The following is a 20,766-nucleotide window of genomic DNA, read 5'->3' as shown; positions in this document are numbered from 1 at the left end:
CCCAATAACCCTAGTGCTTAAAAGGAGTTGTCCAGCCTTAGCCTTAGGCCACGGCCCCACTATCAGTATTTGGTCAGTATTTTTTCTCAGGAGTGGGAGCCAGAACCGGGAGTGGGTGATAAATGCAGAATTGGTGACTTGTTTCTATTCTACCTTTTCTCTGATTGTTCCACTCCTGGTTTTGTCTCCCACTCCTGAGAAACAATACTGACCATATACTGATAGTGGGGCCCTGGCCCAAGCGTGCAGTCACTGAATCCTTGTGAATCCGCACATCGCGCACACTGCATGCTATGTGGATTCTCCGATGCTGGCACTGGCTGGTGATTTGCATACATACGGTCATGTGCTGCCTAGACGTGTCCACACTAGCTCAACACAAGTGAATTAAGCGAGGCCAAACACATCTAGTAGGAATGTGGCCCTAAGTATGCAAATTGCATACTTTCGGTCACATGGCTGCCAGCTCCTGGCGCCAGCGAATCCTCAGAACGCGCAGGATGTGAGGAATCACAGTTCTGCAGTCACATAAAGTGACTGCTGACTTGTAGCCAAAGGCCGGACAATCCCTTTAACAAGATGAATCTGAGGCATTTAGCAGTTGCATCAAGAAACACAGCTAATATCTTGACAGGTAACCACATATGTTCTTTATTTCTAACTTCAATCTTATATAATTATCCTCAAAAGCCATCACTGGCAGTGACGTAATGTACAGGGTGGGCCATTTATATGGATACACCTAAATTAAATAGGAATTGTTGGTGATATCAACTTCCTGTTTGTGGCACATTAGTATATGGGAGGGGAAAAACTTTTCCAGATGGGGGTGACCATGGCGGCCATTTTGAATCCAATTTTATTTTTTTCAATGCGAAGAGGGTCATGTGACACATCAAACGTATTGAGAATTTCATAAGAAAAACAATGGTGTGCTTGGTTTTAACGTAACTTTATTCTTTCATGAGTTTTTTTACACGGTTATGACCACATATAAAATGTGTTCAAAGTGCAGCCCATTGTGTTGGATTGTCAATGCAACCCTCTTCTCCCACTCTTGACACACTGATATCAACACTGCAGAAGAAATGCTAGCACAGGCTTCCAGTATCCGTTGTTTCAGATGCTCCACATCTCTTATCTTGATGGTATGGCGTGGTATATGGGGTACAAAGATAGTGGGGCCATTCTTCATCAGTGGAAACCTCAAAGCCACTGGATATCTGAAATTGTTACATGATGGTGTGTTGCCCTCTTTATGGACTGAAGATGGCACGTTCCCTGAGTTTTTCCAACAAGATGGTGCACCATCACATTATGGGTGTCAGGTCCAAGCATTCCTACATGAACAGTTTCCTGGAAAGTGGATTGGTCGTCTTGGGCCAGTTGAATGGCCACCAAGGTCTCCCGATCTGATCCCCTTAGACTTTTATCTTTGGGGTCATCTGAAGGCAATTGTCTATGCTGTGAAGATACGAGATGTGCAGCATCTGAAACAACGAATACTGGAAGCCTGTGCTAGCATTTCTTCTGCGGTGTTGCTATCAGTGTGTCAAGAGTGGGAGAAGAGGGTTGCATTGACAATCTAACACAATGGGCAGCACTTTGAACACATTTTATAAGTGGTCATAAACTTGTAAACAACTCATGAAAGAATAAAGTTACGTTAAAACCAAGCACACCATTGTTTTTCTTACGAAATTCTCAATAAGTTTGATGTGTCACATGACCCTCTTCCCATTGAAAAAAATAAAGTTGGATCCAAAATGGCCGCCATGGTCACCATCTATCTGGAAAAGTTTTCCCCCTCCCAAATACTAATGTGCCACAAACAGGAAGTTCATATCACCAACCATTCCCATTTAATTTAGGTGTATCCACATAAATGGCCCACCCTGTACATTTCTGCAAAAGATCGATCCACCGTTGTACAGGTAATCAACTGCTTACACATTTCATGGGATCAATTAGTCAAAAAATGCCATGACTGCAAGCACCGAAGCCTTAAAAGGGGTTTTCCCATGAACAAAAGTTAATTTTAAAAATTGTCTGTGTCTGACTGTATATGGAACAAGGTTTGATCATACCACATCTCCTGGGCAGGGGAGGAAGCAAAAGAGTATACAGACATTACAGCATGGGATCGCAGAGGATTCATTTTGTAAGGTAAAATATTTCACTGTCTGTTTTTAAACAATGTTTTACCGCACAAAATGAATCCTCTGCGATCCCATGCTGTAATGTGTAGCGTCGGCGTCCCTGCCCTCTGCTAGGCAGGGACGCTGTTCCCCTCACCTCTCCGCTCAGAGCCCGGCGTCCTCCTCCCGCTCTGCTGGCAGCGCGCGCTCCTTCCCGGCCACGGTGCTTAGGGAGCGCGCGCGCTCCCCCCCCCTCTTAAAGGGGCCGCGCGCGCCGTCCTAAGGAGTCCCCGGCCAATGGCCGGAGGACTTCACCATATATAAGGCACCTCCTCCAAAATGGAGGTGCCCGAGCAATGTTGTTGCACTGTTCACTACTCTGCTTCAGCCCTCAGGTCCCGTTTCCAGTTACCTGCCAGATTGCTGTCTGATTCCTGCCTGTTATCCGCTTACCTGCTTGCTAGCCTGAGGTCCGACGGTCTGCCTTCCGACACCTGTCAGTCTGTCTATGGACCAGCTTGCCCGCTCACCTGGGAGCACCCACCTGCTAGCCTACCAGGAGGTTCCGCCGTCACGTGCTGTGACCACCTGCCAGTCCAGAGACTCTTGCCCGCTCACCTGGGAGCGCTCATCTGCTACCTGTCTGCTAGCCTACCTGGAGGCTCCGCCGTCACGTGCTGTGACCACCTGCCAGTCCAGAGACTCTTGCCCGCTCACCTGGGAGCGCTCATCTGCTACCTGTCTGCTAGCCTACCTGGAGGCTCCGCCGTCACGTGCTGTGACCACCTGCCAGTCCAGAGACTCTTGCCCGCTCACCTGGGAGCACACATCTGCCATCTGCCTGCTAGCCTACCTGGAGGCTCTGCCGTCACAGGTCGTACCTACCTTTTACCCAGAGACTGTCCCGGTCACTTGCCGTGACCTCCTGCCCGTTCACCCAGAGACTGCCCCGGTCACTTGCTGTGACCTCCTGCCCGTTTACCCAGAGACTGTCCCGGTCACCTGCTGTGACTACCTGCCTGTCTTCCCTGGTCGCCACCCGCTTCCTTACAAGGACCGCCCCCTTGTATAAGTTGCTCAGAGGTTCCGCCTCCCAGACCCGTTACATAATGTCTGTATACTCTTTGGCTTCCTCCTCTGCCCAGGAGATGTGGTATGATCAGACAGTGTTCCTGCACGGTCAGACACAGACAATTTTTAAAATTAACTTTTGTTCGTGGGAAAACCCCCTTTAAAATACCAGAGAGGGAGCTTATCTGGGTAGGATTTTTATGATCATCTCGATGCTTCAATAAAAGTCAGTTTTTGGGTTACTTTTAGACACTGAATTGTTCGGTCTGCTTGATCTCATATCACATGTAGTCACCATATATTTGCAGTCCCATACTGCCACCAATCAATTATCTGCCAAACTTTCATTTGGCAGCTGTAAAATGACAACCAGATGTGGAGATAGTCTAAAATTAATTGGACTGGCTCCAAATTTGCAATCCGTGGCCCATTCATGCGAGACAGCCAAGTTTCATTTTACCTTTTTCTTTTGTTCCTCCGTGGCCTTGATAATGCCTGGATCAGATTTCCAGGATTTCCCAAAATTGTAAAACAGTGCAATGCTGTTCGCCAAAAATGGAAGATGGATGAAGAGAAAGTTCAGATGTGCTACAAATTAAGGAAAAGCAACGGAGTGACAGGCACAACTAACACATTCATTTGTTCAACGCAGAGGTGTTGACTTAAAGGGAGACATAATCCAGAAGAAACCGCCTACACTGAAGCCTTGTGTGGGGTCAGGGGTGATCCCGAATTCTTACCATTAGAGCAACAGACTACACTTTCTGAACAGCCAGAGAATCAGTCATGAGATCGGAACAGCAGACAAAACAGCAATGACAAAATCCAAGACGGTTCCCCATGGTCATAAGACAATCATGGGATGAGAGCGTAAATTACACACGTCTGCAGAACAATCTACCCCTATGATGTGATAGATGCCAGAGGACAAAATAACTACACTGTGGTGCCAAGATTTTAGCATTATGTTGGTTTGACTTTGGAAAATGGAAAGTTTGGAACTTCTTGAGGCCATGCATTTACACAGTTTGTGTCAAACATACAGTGCAGGTAGAAGCATCCATATGATGGCCCCCAACACACTGTGAACCATAAGCTCCCTGCCCTGACACCGTTCTGTAGGCTGCAAGCCTATGGCCTACAAGATGTCAGCGTCCAAGAACAATGACGTCACTGTAGTGCCCTGCCTGTGCTAGTCCTGCTCTATGTGCAGGGATGAAGAGTTCTCAGTCACTTGGAATAAGCAAGTATAAACTTTATTTATTGTGGTGGGAGGTACATAACTTTTAAGGGCGTTCTTAAAACTTTTGAAAGGGGTCATTATTATGTAGAGTATATGTAGAGAATTGTATCATGTCACCCACAAATTAGTAGGGAAAAAACATTTACCTATAATAAAGGAATCCAAAGGTGTGCACTGCCAGGCGGACACCTTCGTCATCTGCAGAAACGCGCGTTGGGGTGGATGACGTCCGCCTGCCAGTGCACACCTTTGGATTCCTTTATTATAGGTAAATGTTTTTTTCCCTACAAATTTGTGGGTGACATGATACAATACTCTACATGATGTGCTGGTGCTTTCTAGGAATGGCTGAATATGTGGATACGCTTAATTTGTGTTGCATCAGCTAATTGGGCGGACTGTCTGTCCATTATATTTGGACTACTCCTGTGTATGTAGTGTCCGAGCACTTTGTCTGTATATATTATCATCATTAATAAAGAATTTTCACTTTTATAATAATTTTTAAGTTAAAGGACTTTTCTTGATCACGTTTTTTCTTGATTATGACTGTCTGTTTGCGATTTGTCCTTATATTTAGGCTTGAGTCCTTTTTGCATACTAAGTCGTTATTATCAAATTCATGTTTTACTTAATATGCATGCTGTATGGTGGAATAACTTACTTTATAGAGGAGAATGGTAGTGTATTACATAAGTGATCATATGATTGCATGTTTACATCTCTAGTAGGACTAAAAGAGGAATGAATGAAAAAGATATATATATTTTTAAAAAATTCCAACGCAAATAAAACCATATTTTCACCTAAATTAATGGTTTAATATGGACTAATATGCATATTAAAGTACACATGATAGATATTGCTGCTACCAAGTGACCCAAACTACAAAATTAAACACATTTATCTCACAAAGTAAGCGCCACTATTAAAAAAAATAATAATAAAATAAGGCAGAGAAGGAATAAAAGTTAATAAAACATTGTGGAATCTTCAAATCTGAAAGGATCATGTCCTTATGGTTTTTTGTTTGTTTTTTTTAGAATAATTCAGAATAAAAAAAAATAGATGAATAAATAAATGGTTTTGAAACTGGGACGACACTAAAGAAAGTGTGATCAAAGCACCAGAGCCGCTCATACACATGAAGAATCAATCATCGCATGTGGGGGCAAACTCCTTACAGCTTTAGGGTAACCTGATCAGCTATAAAAATGATGAGCGGCCCAGCAGGAGACTCATTACACCACTATTCTTTATAATATTAAAGAAATAAATGACAAAAGGGAAGGAGAAGAAAAAGGACATAAAAAAAACACTTTCAATTTATCAGGGAATTACAGCTGAGACTTCCTTCTTTAGTCTAAAGCATTTGCAGCTCTTCCAAAAAAAAAGTCAGAATACCCCATTAATATCTGACTTATCAGTTTGACAATTAACACCAGATATATGGAGCATCATGGCGTAAAAACAGTGTCGTCCAATGGCCCATTCTTTTCCTCGATGGGCTGCTAGACCATTATTACCTCTCACTAAGCTCATAAGAACTGAAGCAGAATTCAGTTTACCCATATGTAGCCAAAGGAAATGAATGCAGAGGAGGGCCAGGCAAACAAGTCACTCATGATTCTCACACAACAAGTCTAGACAGTCGTCATCACTTAACTATGTGCTGCCTTCATGGTCTTTAAGCCGGATGTAAGAGAAATGAAGGAGAGCAGGAAGACTTTACTGCTGAATGCCATGAGTCAGCAGATGAAAGACATGAAATCAGAGGAGGAAACAGGAGGGATTGGGGGGCTGGCTGCAGGAACCGCATGTCATTTACAGACATACAGGGATTGCGTGAGATCCTGCCTGACTTTATCTGGAAAACATCTGTACTATGTAAAAAATGCATTACGAATTATGGGTATAAGAAAAAAAATAAAATTGATCCAACCACCAAATTAATGACAATATACAGGTAATATGGATAAAGCACAATGACCATCCATCTCACCCCTTATTCTATTGCAACAAACTTCATCTAGTCTACCTACAAATCATTAGATCTGGCATGTAACACTATTCGCTATACAATGAAGGTCAACAAAAGGTGCAGAAATGTTTCAGTTTGGAGGAATTTATTCTGCCAAACAAGTCGCTGCTACTGGACTATGAGAAAGGATATCATTCCAAAACCAGAAGAACCAGGTAACATACATCCAAAACTTGGTTGCCAGATATATCCCAAGTGGAAGAGCGCTATGCATTGAGTGATCAAAGAAAGACCTGTAAAAAAAAATATATATATATTAATGAAAGTGAAGATATATTCGATTATATGTACAATGATTCAGAAAAAAAAAAAGACAAAACCAAAAACAGAAACTCTCTCTTCAACAATCTATAAAACAAAACTTGCGTGACTACGGTTGGCAAATTATAGAAGTAAAATCTGGGAGTACAAACGGCATTTTTACAGGGATTTTTTTTTTTACAACAAATTTGTAAAAATTTGAGTACCCCTTTAATTCTTATGCATTCCCTCAAATCAAAAAGGCTACATATTGCAATATACACACACACATATACATATATATATACCTAATACCAAGCTCCACCTATGTGTAAAACAGGAATGTAGACAGACATTGACCATGTTATGTAATCTTCACACACGTGTACATTCTAGCAATGTCTTCATCTTTGGACCCCCGGCAGACGTGAAGTTTAATGATTACCGCAAGTGAACCTTCCCTAAACACTTTTAGGAGAACACAATGTAACAGGCTTAACATTTTTCTTCCATCTTGCCTTACTGGCAGTTTGCCACATTGATATTACTCACACATTTCTGCCAGGCCTGGACAAATCTGACCCGGTTTTAGAAGCCAGAACTTTAGAAGGATAGTTAATTATGAGGCGGAGGTCTCCTTTACATGGATTTTACCCAGGTCTTCAGTTAGTAATTCTAAAATACGGCTACGGCTTTATAGAAGGGAGTGTGCCTACAACAAACAGCCACACAGTATCTCCATCATAGTACTGAGCTATAGTAGAGCCACACCTGCATCTTAGTAAGGCTGCCCCTCTTATTGTTGGAATGACTTATTTTAGGCCACCTATAAGCTTCGGTACATTTACGCCACTAGTTTGCACCTTTTTATAACTCGTTGATAAGGGAATCTAAAATACAATTCCTGCTGAACCATGCCAAAGTTTCCCATTTGGCCTCATTCATGGAGTGAGAATACAACCGACACAATTTTGAAGGAACGGTCTGACCTCACACAGCAAGGTCTCAAGAAATGCTTTATATTTTATAGTCACAGAAAGCAGTCTTAAACTCAATCTCTGACAGCGGCATTTAACACTACCGCGTCTGAGGCGCGTCACTAACTAAGCCCATCGGCGCCCCAGTCACATGATCGCGGGGTGCCGATGGGTTGCCAGAAGACCAACAAGGGGTCTGCAGAAGACCCCGTGCTTGCCATGGCCGCTCTGCCATGAGCGCCGTGGATAAGGAAAAGTTTATAAAACTGAACACGAGGGGAGGAGTAACCTAGAGTTATGGGGGCTTTGCCTCGTAGCCTGGGTGCTGTGAGTTGTCTGGTTCGCTTTCCTTGCTGGTGCGGTATCACTCAGGAAGAGGTTAGCGCATGGCACTGTACCTTTAGGATCAGGGACCCACTGAGAGTTCACAGTGACCTGGTAGTGGGCTTCATACAGTCTGATCAGAATGGTAATTAATACTTCATATTCAGTTTGGTACATTTTTGCTGTTCCACAATAGATAAATGTATAAGTTTTGGCTGTGCGTTCCATGGCTTTTTCTACAGTTAGGTTTTAAAGAGGTCAATGGGCTAAATATAACCTATTTCATGAGCTGTCGTGTGCCCCTAACAGCCACGGGTGAAATCGAGATCCATTCATGACCGTTAACATGTTTAATGCCGCTGTCAATCTTGGACAGTGGCATTTAACATGATCACGCCAGAAGTGTACCATTAGCTACCCCCATTGGCGCACGTATCACATGATCACATGGGCTGATGGGTTGGCACGACAACCTGGGGTCTGCAGGAGACCCCTGTGGTTGTCACTGCCGAACTGCTAGGAGCGCTGCCCCGTGGTCGGCACACATAGCAGATGAGCATTTCTTCAACACATAGCAGGACTTAAGCCCTGCTATGTGAAGCTCAAGTGATCAGACAATTGCAGGTCAAGTCTTCTAAGGAGACTACTGAAGGCAGTAGAAAAAAAAAAAAAATTGTTTTTTTGCAATTTCTCCGCACTTGGAATTTTTTTTCCCCGTTTTCAAGGACACTATATGGTAAAATCAATGGTGTCGTTCAAAAGTACAACTCGTCCCTCATAAAACAAGCCCTCACATGGCCATATTGACGGGAAAAAAAAAAAAAAAAAAAAAAAAAGTTATAGCTCTGGGAAGAAGGGGAGCAAAATAAGAAAACGCAAAAACTCATGGTGGTGAAGGGGTTAAAGTGGAGAGCAGGACGGGGTAGGAGAAGAGGGTTATCCATAATAAGGAACCGTGGGGCATAAACTGCTGAATCCACTTTGTCTATCTCCCCATATACAGAGTATACAAGTACAAAAAAAAATGTATGCTTTGGGAACATATAATCGATGTGATGCATAATTGTATATACAGTACAGACCAAAAGTTTGGACACACCTTCTCATTTAAAGATTTTTCTGTATTTTCATGACTATGAAAATTGTACATTCACACTGAAGGCATCAAAACTATGAATTAACACATGTGGAATTATATACTTAACAAAAAAGTGTGAAATAACTGAAAATATGTCTTATATTCTAGGTTCTTCAAAGTAGCCACCTTTTGCTTTGATGACTGCTTTGCACACTCTTGGCATTCTCTTGATGAGCTTCAAGAGGTAATCACCGGAAATGGTTTTCACTTCACAGGTGTGCCCTGTCAGGTTTAATAAGTGGGATTTCTTGCCTTATAAATGGGGTTGGGACCATCAGTTGTGTTGTGCAGAAGTCTGGTGGATACACAGCTGATAGTCCTACTGAATAGACTGTTAGAATTTGAATTATGGCAAGAAAAAAGCAGCTAAGTAAAGAAAAACGAGTGGCCATCATTACTTTAAGAAATGAAGGTCAGTCAGTCCGAAAAATTGGGCAAACTTTTAAAGTGTCCCCAAGTGCAGTTGCAAAAACCATCAAGCGCTACAAAGAAACTGACTCACATGAGGACCGCCCCAGGAAAGGAAGACCAAGAGTCACCTCTGCTTCTGAGGATAAGTTTATCGGAGTCACCAGCCTCAGAAATCGCAGGTTAACAGCAGCTCAGATTAGAGACCAGGTCAATGCCACACAGAGTTCTAGCAGCAGACACATCTCTACAACAACTGTTAAGAGGAGACTTTGTGCAGCAGGCCTTCATGGTAAAATAGCTGCTAGGAAACCACTGTTAAGGACAGGCCACAAGCAGAAGAGACGTGTTTGGGCTAAAGAACACAAGGAATGGACATTAGACCAGTGGAAATCTGTGCTTTGGTCTGATGAGTCCAAATTTGAGATCTTTGGTTCCAACCACCGTGTCTTTGTGCAACGCAGAAAAGGTGAACGGATGGACTCTACATGCCTGGTTCCCACCGTGAAGCATGGAGGAGGAGGTGTGATGGTGTGGGGGTGCTTTGCTGGTGACACTGTTGGGGATTTATTCAAAATTGAAGGCATACTGAACCAGCATGGCTACCACAGCATCTTGCAGCGGCATGCTATTCCATCCGGTTTGCGTTTAGTTGGACCATCATTTATTTTTCAACAGGACAATGACCCCAAACACACCTTCAGGCTGTGTAAGGGCTATTTGACCAAGAAGGAGAGTGATGGGGTGCTATGCCAGATGACCTGGCCTCCACAGTCATCAGACCTGAACCCAATCGAGATGGTTTGGGGTGAGCTGGACCGCAGAGTGAAGGCAAAAGGGCCAACAAGTGCTAAGCATCTCTGGGAACTCCTTCAAGATTGTTGGAAGACCATTTCCAGTGACTACCTCTTGAAGCTCATCAAGAGAATGCCAAGAGTGTGCAAAGCAGTCATCAAAGCAAAAGGTGGCTACTTTGAAGAACCTAGAATATAAGACATATTTTCAGTTGGTTCACACTTGTTTGTTAAGTATATAATTCCACATGTGTTAATTCATAGTTTTGATGCCTTCAGTGTGAATGCACAATTTTCATAGTTATGAAAATACAGAAAAATCTTTAAAATCAGGTGTGTCCAAACTTTTGGTCTGTACTGTATAAGCAAAACTTATGTTTTACTACTGCTCAGAGTAGCAGGGCATACATGATTTGTAATCTGCCAGCGCACCAACATATACAATATGATAGGCAAAAGTGATCAAATGGTAACAGGGCCATACATGAAGTTGTGCAACAATGTTGCAACATTTGGCACTTTAATGTCAGTTTCACCTAGCTCTGGGTAGGGATGCTGCAGGACGGGCTACTCTGCGCGTCTAATTCCTGACAAGCCACGGGATCTTGCACCACAAATCTTACTCCAGTCTTTGACTGGAGAAAGATTATGGGCGAGGCACACTCCACTTGTCAGATGAGCCCGATTCATTAAGAGACGTGTGTCTTTTAATGAATCAGGAGCGTCTGACTCCAGCACATCCCGTCATCAAGGCAGGTGTGAAGATCACTGGTCTTGATGACTCTGGCCATGGACTTTAAAAACTTGACCGCACAATGGGTCAACGTGGGTTTGGTTGTTAAATAGTGGCCAGATTTTGCATTTATATTACTCGCGCTGCTCTCCTGATTATTCAGGTTTTTTTCTTTGGTTAATCTGCATAAGGTTCCAGAGATATTGGCCTTTATACTTGCTGCTAATTTATGGGGTATTGCTCACAGGATTCTCAGGGGCGAGTCTTTAGGCTGCTCTGTGCAACGTCCCCTCAGTAAAAGACCATAACAATTAGTACTAAATGTATATATATATATATATCTGGACTTGTATTTCAGGTTTAAAAAACAAAAAAAATAAAAATATAAACAAATTCCTCAGGGAGTAGCGGGGGGAAATAGCAGACCAGAAACTGGCCACTTGACCTGAAGACAAGTTTCCTTTAAGATTATATAACTTTTAGGCTTTGAGTCAAAGTCTTTATACCAGAATGCTGGTGTAAAACACTTTGATAAGTCTCAAAATTTTTGCGCAATGCAAGGTTGCGCAAAAATTTAGCGATATATGGCATTTTCATGCCAGTTTGACAGGCTTCGTCAAAAAGGGTGGAGCTGGCTCAGGGCTGGACGTGACAACGCCGTCTCGTCTAAATCAGTACGAGCTGTGCCATACATGGCGCATAGAGTCTCCTTATAGATCAGGTGCCTCTAACTCCACTATGTCCCCTCATCAAGGTTTTGATGAATTGAGGGTCTTGATGCATAGGCAATTGGCTAGACTCAATCTGTCAAAATATATACATAACCCATAGTAAATATGACCTCTCTCAGATTTCACATAAAAACAGGTTCACTTACTTTGATAGAAATTGCACCATTGCCCAAACTCCACCGTACATGAGACCTTTAATCAACCAGGAATCAATATCAAGATCAGCAATAAATCCAACCAGCCAAATCACCAGGAATGGGGTTCCGATCATAACTTTTTGACGAAATTCCTGCAAAAAAACAAACAAACAGCAGATTAAACCGAAGTTAATAATTTATTCAAAATATCTAGAAAACTAAATATACTTGTTTGTGCATGATGGTTGGAAGCTAAGATAATAAATGATAAACTTGTAATAATACACCTAGATGGGTCCCGGATCACTGACTCCAAGTGACAAAACTAGAATGTGCGCAAATGGCTAAAACAAATGAATCCTAACACATATTTCAGTGAGATGGGTCATTAATCAGAGACAAGAGAAGGAAATGTCCTACAATAAAGAAATAAGCAATGCTTACCCCTCCAGTGATCCCAGCCAGTCCTGCATTGATGACGTCCGAGGTTTATCAGTAAAGTGACTGCTGCAGCCAATCACTGGTCTCCGTGGTAACATTTGCATGACAGCACATGATCACTAAGGCCAGTAATTGGCAGCCGAAGCCAAATGACTGATGATGAACAGGATAACATCATTGATAGTGCTAAAGAAATGTGGAGGTCAACTGATAGAAGTGCTTATTATATTTTAGAATATTCCCTAATAGGCTAAAAAATGTATTAAAAGCCTAGAAAATCCCTTTGAATGGGTGTCCATCATTTTAACAAACCTGTGACATGCCATAGTAATATATGGAAACACCCGTCAGTGGATATACAGTGTCAAGACAACCCGATCATTAAAAGGAATCCTATCATGTTAAAAAAATGCTATAAACCAGCAGATATGGGGTTAATCTGGAAGTTTATAGCATTCTAAACCAGTGTGGTTGCTACACTGAAATCCCGACTACCGGGAGGAAATGAACTTTGCTCCTCCCGGCAGTCTCCGGCTTTCAGTCAGAGAAGTTACATAGTGAGTGGTGGCTGTAACCATGCTCCGGCACTGATGGACATCCTGCTTTGCACTGATTCATTACTGAGCCAGCTGTCAGTCAGTGCCGGAGTGTGGTTACAGCCACCACTCACTATGTACTGAACAGTGGCTGAAGCTGGAGGCTACCAGGAGGAATAAAGTTAATTTCCTACCAGTAGCTGGGCTTTCAGTGCAGTGGACAGACAGCTTTATTAACCTGCAGATTAACCCAGTACCTGCTTGTTAACAGCGATTTTTTACATGACTGGTTCCCTTTAAAATGAAGGGGGAAGTAGCTGAGCACGGTGTCGCTTGGTTCCTGTTCAAGAACAGAATTACAGCCCTCAGAGGGAACCCGTCAGGTCGTACATGCAGTCTGATCTGTGGACAGCCTGGTATAGAGAAGGAGAAGATGAGCTGAATGATATATAGGTTTAAGTGAAAAGATTCAGTATAACTTGTATTTTATTCATTGAAATCCCTGGTGTGTGTGTATAAATACATGAGTCCAGTGGGCGGTCCTAGTCAGTGACTGAAAGCTGTCTCTGCATGCAGGGTCATACAGGGAAGACTGTCAATCACGGTCAGTCTAGGACCGCCCACTGGACTGCATATACTATATGAATAAACAAATATGCATGCAAACACTAGTGATTTCAATTATGTTTTACTGAAACCTTTCAAAGATGTATAGCAATATGATCATCTCCTGCTCTAAAACATCTTGCCTGCAGAGCAGATACTAGTTTCAACATATCAGATTCCCCTTAAAACAACCCTCTTCCGAACAATAAAAATAAAAAAAACAAAAATGTCTGTCGGGTAAAATTATCCTTTTTACTCTTTTTCATGGGGTTTCTCCAATTCACAGGCCCCTCCTTATGCATGCAAAATGGCTACCAGCTTCTTCTGGGAAGTGTGTGTTTTGAAAGTCTGAGACACTTCCCCCCAATGTGGGCTCATCCATTTTTAGTGTAAAAAGTTTAGTCTGAGACACTCTGTTCCCGGCACTTAGATAGACTAGGCCTGTGCATAGAGGAAGATGGCAGCCATTAAACACACATGAAAAAGGGACTAAGAATTGGAAAAACCATGCCAGAAAGCTTAAAAAGGAGGGCATGAGGTATTTTATTATGAGGTGGAACTGCTCCAAAAAATAAATTACACTTCTGTGAAATCTACCTGTCTAGTTATGAAGCAACACAGATTGTGAATCAATTTCTCCTGCTGTTGTGTAACTGGAACAGACAACTGGTAGAAATGATAGGCAATTAGCAAGATACCCCCTATAAAGGAGCGGTTCTGCAGGTGGTGACCATAGACCATTTCTCTGTTCTCATCCTTTTTGGCTGCTGTTTTGGTTACTTTTGTCATTTTGTCATTGCTCTCACCCCTAGAGGTACAGTAGCATGAGGCAGTGTCTACAGTACAACCCACAGAAGTTGCTCAGGTAGTGCAGCTCATCCAGGATGGCACATCAGTGCGAGCTATGAGGGTATGAGTCTGTCAGTAGTGTCCAGAGCATGGAGCAGATACCAGGAGACGTGGAGGGGCTGTAGGAGAGCAAAACCCTGCATCAGGACTGCTACATCCTCCTTTGTGCAAGGAGGAACAGGAGAAGCACTGCCAGAGCCCTGCAAAATAATTTATTGTGTGTACTGGAAAGTGGGAAAAAAATTCCAAGTGTGGCGAAACTGCGAAAAAAAGTGTAACTTCATACTCCATATCAGTACATTTACAGAGATAAAAAATAAATAAATAAAAAAAACAAACTGTGCATGTTTTCTAAGTGGCGGGAAAAAAAATTGCTAGTGGAGCCATTTTCCAAGATCCTTAAAGCTTTCCATTTTTTGATCAATGGAGGTGTGTAAGGGCATATTTTTTGCGCCCTAACCTGACATTTTATTGACCCTATTTTGGGGTAGATACGACGTTTTGTTGCAGCGGACAACAAATCGCAATTCCGGTATTTAGATTATTTTTCTCAGATCTGACTTTTAAAGATACCACACCTGTGTATTTTTTTTTAATGGAGCAAAAGAAACGTGGATTTGAACTTTTTTAAAAAAAAAAAACACATTTTTTTTTTTTTTACTTTTCACTGTATTTGTTAGTCCCTTTTGGAGACTTGAACCTGCGATCATCCAAGCATTTATGCTACGTACAGCAATAGCACAAGACGTTGGATGATCACAGGTTCAAGTCTCCAAATGGGAATAACAAATACAGTAATACAGAAATACCACAGTACTGTATTTTGAAAAATCACAGTCTCCTTAGAACACCAGCCAGAAGCTGACGATCACAGGAGTACCGTCATGACCAACCCCGGCCATCGTGGCAACACTTTGGCACCAGATGATCGCGTAACGGGCGCGCCAATGGGTGCATGGAATGATGTGGCCCCTTGCCGATGTACTGTAAATGCCACTGTTACATTGATAGCAGCATTTACCAGGTTAACAGACCCAGGGGAAGCTCCACTCCATGCGCGGCTGAACATTACACTCATCATCTGTGTTCCTGAGCCCGCATCATAGTCAGGGAGCCGCCATATGGCTTAACTGTACGTGATCTGTTGATCAGGGGATCTTTTTTCTACTGAAGAGGTGAAAAGTGACAACATCCCAGCACTCCCTGGACCGAATCAGCACATTGGTCAACTCCATTCCACAACTATTTACAGACACCTGGGGGTGGAGATCTTTTTTTGTCACTTTAGTTCTGTGCCTGTAGACATATGTGGCATATATGAACTCTTGAAGCACATTGCAGCTCCGTGTGTAACCACTGACACCAACGTGCGAAGGGCATGGTTGTACATCATCTCTGGTGGAGGTGAAAATAAATCTGACACAAATGAGTGCTGACTACATCTACATGAGGGACTGCATATAACTGCAAAACTTTAATATATTTAGGAAAAAAAAGGTAACTGCATCTCAAGTAAAAATGTTTCAGCAATCAAAATCTTCTGCAACTGCAAACTATAAAACAATAAAGAAAAGGCCAAGGGATTTATCACAAATTTACCTTGTCTGCCTTCAGCTTTTTCAGGAAGGAGGGATTATCATAGCCTTTGGCTTGTCTTGCTTCTTGCAAATGGTTAATCATCCAGACATTTTTTCTCTGTTTTGCTAAATCGAGCGGCGATTCTCCCTGTTGCAATACATGTAAAGTGAAAAACATAATTTTACATATACTTTCAAATATTATCACCAGTATCCCCCCCGACAATAATATCACCAGTATTCCCACCCCACAATAATATCACCAGTATCCCCCCCCCACAATAATATCACCAGTATCCCCCCCCCACAATAATATCACCGGTATCCCCCACCCGACAATAATATCACCAGTATTCCCCCCCCACAATAATATCACCAGTATCCCCCCCGACAATAATATCACCAGTATTCCCACCCCACAATAATATCACCAGCATTCCCACCCCACAATAATATCACCAGCATTCCCCCCCCACAATAATATCACCAGCATTCCCCCCCCACAATAATATCACCAGTATCCCCCCCGACAATAATATCACCAGTATTCCCACCCCACAATAATATCACCAGCATTCCCCCCCCACAATAATATCACCAGTATTCCCCCCCCACAATAATATCACCAGTATCCCCCCCCCACAATATCACCAGTATCCCCCCCCACAATAATGTCACCAGTATTTCCCCCCCACAATAATATCACCAGTATTTCCCCCCCACAATAATATCACCAGTATCCCCCCCACAATAATGTCACCAGTATTCCCCCCCACAATAATGTCACCAGTATCCCCCCCCCACAATATCACCAGTATCCCCCCCCCACAATAATGTCACCAGTATTTCCCCCCCACAATAATATCACCAGTATTTCCCCCCCACAATAATATCACCAGTATCCCCCCCACAATAATGTCACCAGTATTCCCCCCCACAATAATGTCACCAGTATCCCCCCCCACAATATCACCAGTATCCCCCCCCCCACAATAATGTCACCAGTATTTCCCCCCCACAATAATATCACCAGTATTTCCCCCCCACAATAATATCACCAGTATCCCCCCCACAATAATGTCACCAGTATTCCCCCCCACAATAATGTCACCAGTATTCCCCCCCACAATAATGTCACCAGTACCCCCCCCACAATAATGTCACCAGTATTTCCCCCCCACAATAATATCACCAGTATTTCCCCCCCACAATAATATCACCAGTATCCCCTCCCACAATAATATCACCAGTATTCCCCCCCACAATAATGTCACCAGTATTCCCCCCCACAATAATGTCACCAGTATTCCCCCCACAATAATGTCACCAGTACCCCCCCACACAATAATGTCACCAGTACCCCCCCACAATAATATCACCAGTATCCCCCCCCACAATAATATCACCAGCATTTCTCCCCATCCTACAATATCCCCAGTGACTACTACATTACAAATCTCTGCATTAATTCCATGTAGTAAAAAAAAAAAAAAAGTTATAAAATTATAAAGCTTTGTTCAAAACAATTTTGTTTATGTTTGTATACATACAGTCTATTCAGAAGACCCCCTTAGACCTTTTATGCATTGGAAAATATACAATGCCAGAGATGTAAAATTACATTGTCCACTTAAAAACAAGTCATTTTACCTTGATATTCTGTGCATCTACATTGGCACCAGCGTCAAGGAGCAAACTAATAACTGTTGTATTTCCAGCCAAAACAGCCCAGTGTAATGCAGTGTTCTTATGGTACTTGTCTCCAAGATTAACAGACACATTAAACGTAAGGAGCAGTCTCGTGGGGTCCACACTATAAAAGCAGAAAAAAATTAAGTGAAACTGCAGCTTCTCAAAATAAAAAGAAAAACACATTTTGATGTGTAAATGAGAGAAGTTAGAAGTTCTGTTTACAGACTTTCTAATGAGCACATCTTCTGTCTCAAGGACAAAATGGACCACCGGTAGAGAATGTTTTAAGATAACAAATAAGCAGTATGTACCTGTAATTCTCCTGCGGCTTCTCCACTGCTCCCCACCAGCCTTTCTGCCTCAGCAGTGACTTCCCATCTGCAACACATAACCGCTGCAGCCAATCACTAGCCTCAGAGGTCTTGTGCAATCAACCCCATCAAAAAGCAGCAGTGGTCATGTTTTGTAGAAGAGAAGTCACAAAGACTGAAAAGGAGCAGCAGAGAAGCAGCGCCTTACACAAGTACTGCTCATTTTATTTTTTTCAATCACTCCCTACCAGTGACCCTATTCTTTTTTCTTCCCAGCATCATTCTTGTTACACTGTCTGGTATGGCAGATCATCATTTAAAGCAGTCTTCAATCCAAACTTAAAATTTGACTATACATTTCGAATCTATGGTCAAAGTACCTAGTGCCCTCATTATGAAGGTTTTGGCTACTTGTTCTGCCGTTCTAGTCCTATTTCTTTTGTTTTATAAAATGGCCACTGCAGTCTGGGACTGCTCTATGGTCAGAATTCTTAGAAGTCATAGAAAGCCCACTCCCACAGGGAAAGGCACAGAGTGGACAGACACCATCACCATCGCTAATTTTGGACAAAACTCATGACCAAAGAGAAATTTCAGTTTCTAAAATGCTGTATTTTACAGGCGAGTCTTTTTTTGTGCAACAATTAAGAATCTGAAGATTAGAACAAACATTTCTTCTACTGTAAAAAAAAGAGCAAATGACTAAAAAGGTGACCATAAAAGTAAATGTGAATCTTCATAATGCACAGACCACTCCCTTTATCACAGCTTTGAGAATCTGGCTATTAAAAAGGGGTCTAACACCTTCGATCTCCCTCTATTCCTTTCAGTTACAAACGACAAAGTATTAAACAGTAAGTATCATTTATAGGGGGGGGGGGTCTGTCAGAAGGTTTGGCTATGTAATCTGAGGGCAGCATGATATAGGGGCTGAGAAACTGATTTCAGCTATGTGTCACTTATTAGGCTTTGTGCTGTTTCAGTACAATGAGTATTTTATCAGCAGGATATTTTAACACTACAGGACTACAGCTGGTGTGCATCCTGGTCCAACTCCACCCCTACCACTGATTAGTAGTTTACTTTCAATACGCAATGTACACAAAAATCTGCTAATCAGGAGTGTGGGCAGGGTTAGCTTTCTGACCTCTGCGACATTTAACCCCTTTACAACCCAAGGTGGTTTGCAGGTTAATGACCAGGCCAATTTTTACAATTCTGACCACTGTCACTTTATAAGGTAATTACTCTGGAAAGCTTCAACAGATTCCCCTGATTCTGAGATTCTTTTTTTTTGTGACATATTGTACTTCACAATTGTGGTAAAATTTCTTCGATATCACTTGCATTTATTTGTGAAAAAAACGGAAATTTGGTGAATATTTTGAAAATTTTGCAATTTTAAAAATTTGAATTTTTATGCCCTTAAATCAGAGTGATATGTCACACAAAATAGTTAATAAATAACATTTCCCACATGTCTACTTTACATAAGCACAATTTTGGAACCAAAATTTTTTTTTATTGGGGAGCTATAAGGGTTAAAAGTTGACCAGCGATTTCTCATTTTTCCAACAAAACTTACAAAACCATTTTTTTAGGGACCACATCATATTTAAAGTCACTTTGAGGAGTCTTTATGACAGAAAATACCCAAAAGTGACACCATTCTAAAAACTGCACCCCTCAAGGTGCTCAAAACCACATTCAAGAACTTTATTAACCCCTCAGGTGCTTCACAGGAATTTTTGAAATGTGGAAGAAAAAAATAAACATTTAACTTTTTTCACAAAAATGTTACTTTAGACCCAATTTTTTTTATTTTCACAGAGGTAACAGGTAAAAATGGACCCCAAAATTTGTTGTGCAATTTCCCCTGGGCACGCAGATACCCTATATGTGGGGAAAAAACACTGTTTGGGCGCACGGCAGGGTTCGGAAGGGAAGGAGCGCCATTAGACTTTTTAAATGTAAAATTTGCTTGAATAATTAGCGGACGTCATGTTGCATTTGGGGAGCCCCTAATGTGCCTAAACAGTGGAAACCCCCCCACAAGTGACACCATTTTGGAAACTAGACCCCTCAGGGAACTTATCTAGATGTGTGGTGAGCACCTTGCACCCCCAGGTGCTTCACAGAAGTTTATAACATGGAGCCGTAAAAATAAAATTTTCACATTTTTCCCACAAAAATGTTTTTCAGCCCCCACTTTTGAATTTTCAGAAGGGTAACAGGAGAAATTTCACTATGCAGTTTGTTGTGCAATTTCTCCCGAGTATGCCTATACCCCATATGTGGGGGAAAACCACTGTTTGGGCGCGCGGCACAGTTTGGAAGGGAAGGAGCGCCATTTGACTTTTTGATTGTAAAATTTTCTTGAATAATTAGCGGATGTGCCCCTGATGCGCCTAAACAGTGGAAACCCCCCACAAGTGACACCATTTTGGAAACTAGACCCCTCAGGGAACTTATATAGATGTGTGGTGAGCACCTTGAACCCCCAAGGTCCTTTACAAAAGTTTATAACATGGAGCCGTGAAAATAAAAAAATAAAACTTTTTCCACAAAAATTATGTTTTAGCCCCATTTTTTTTATTTTCACAAGGGTAAGAGGAGAAAATGGACCCCAAAAACTTTTGTGCAGTTTCTCCGGAGTATGCCAATACCCCATATGTGGGGAAAATACAGTGTTTGGGCGCACGGCAGAGTTCAGAAGGGAAGGAGCACTGTGTGACTTTTTGAACGCAAAATCGGCTGGAATCAAGAGCGGACGCCATGT

The 20,766-nt window shown here is 42.2% G+C and overlaps 1 protein-coding gene across 1 annotated transcript in view; it reads right to left on the bottom strand.

The window, feature by feature from the left end:
- ZDHHC17 (zDHHC palmitoyltransferase 17) overlaps positions 1 to 20,766 on the bottom strand; it is a 54,148-nt gene that overhangs the window by 11,698 nt on the left and 21,684 nt on the right. The window contains exons 7-11 of the mRNA XM_073651819.1: positions 17,635 to 17,797; positions 16,007 to 16,132; positions 11,985 to 12,127; positions 6,626 to 6,726; positions 3,670 to 3,794 (exon numbers count right to left, since the gene is read on the bottom strand). Of these exons, the coding sequence (XP_073507920.1) occupies positions 3,670 to 3,794; positions 6,626 to 6,726; positions 11,985 to 12,127; positions 16,007 to 16,132; positions 17,635 to 17,797 (658 nt within the window). The remainder of the gene's footprint in view (positions 1 to 3,669; positions 3,795 to 6,625; positions 6,727 to 11,984; positions 12,128 to 16,006; positions 16,133 to 17,634; positions 17,798 to 20,766) is intronic.

Source organism: Phyllobates terribilis, unplaced genomic scaffold (genome assembly GCF_046119375.1).
Source record: "Phyllobates terribilis strain yellow unplaced genomic scaffold, ASM4611937v1 Scaffold_11__3_contigs__length_659146591, whole genome shotgun sequence".
Taxonomy (NCBI): domain Eukaryota; kingdom Metazoa; phylum Chordata; class Amphibia; order Anura; family Dendrobatidae; genus Phyllobates; species Phyllobates terribilis.
This window is presented reverse-complemented; position numbering and strand designations above follow the sequence as displayed.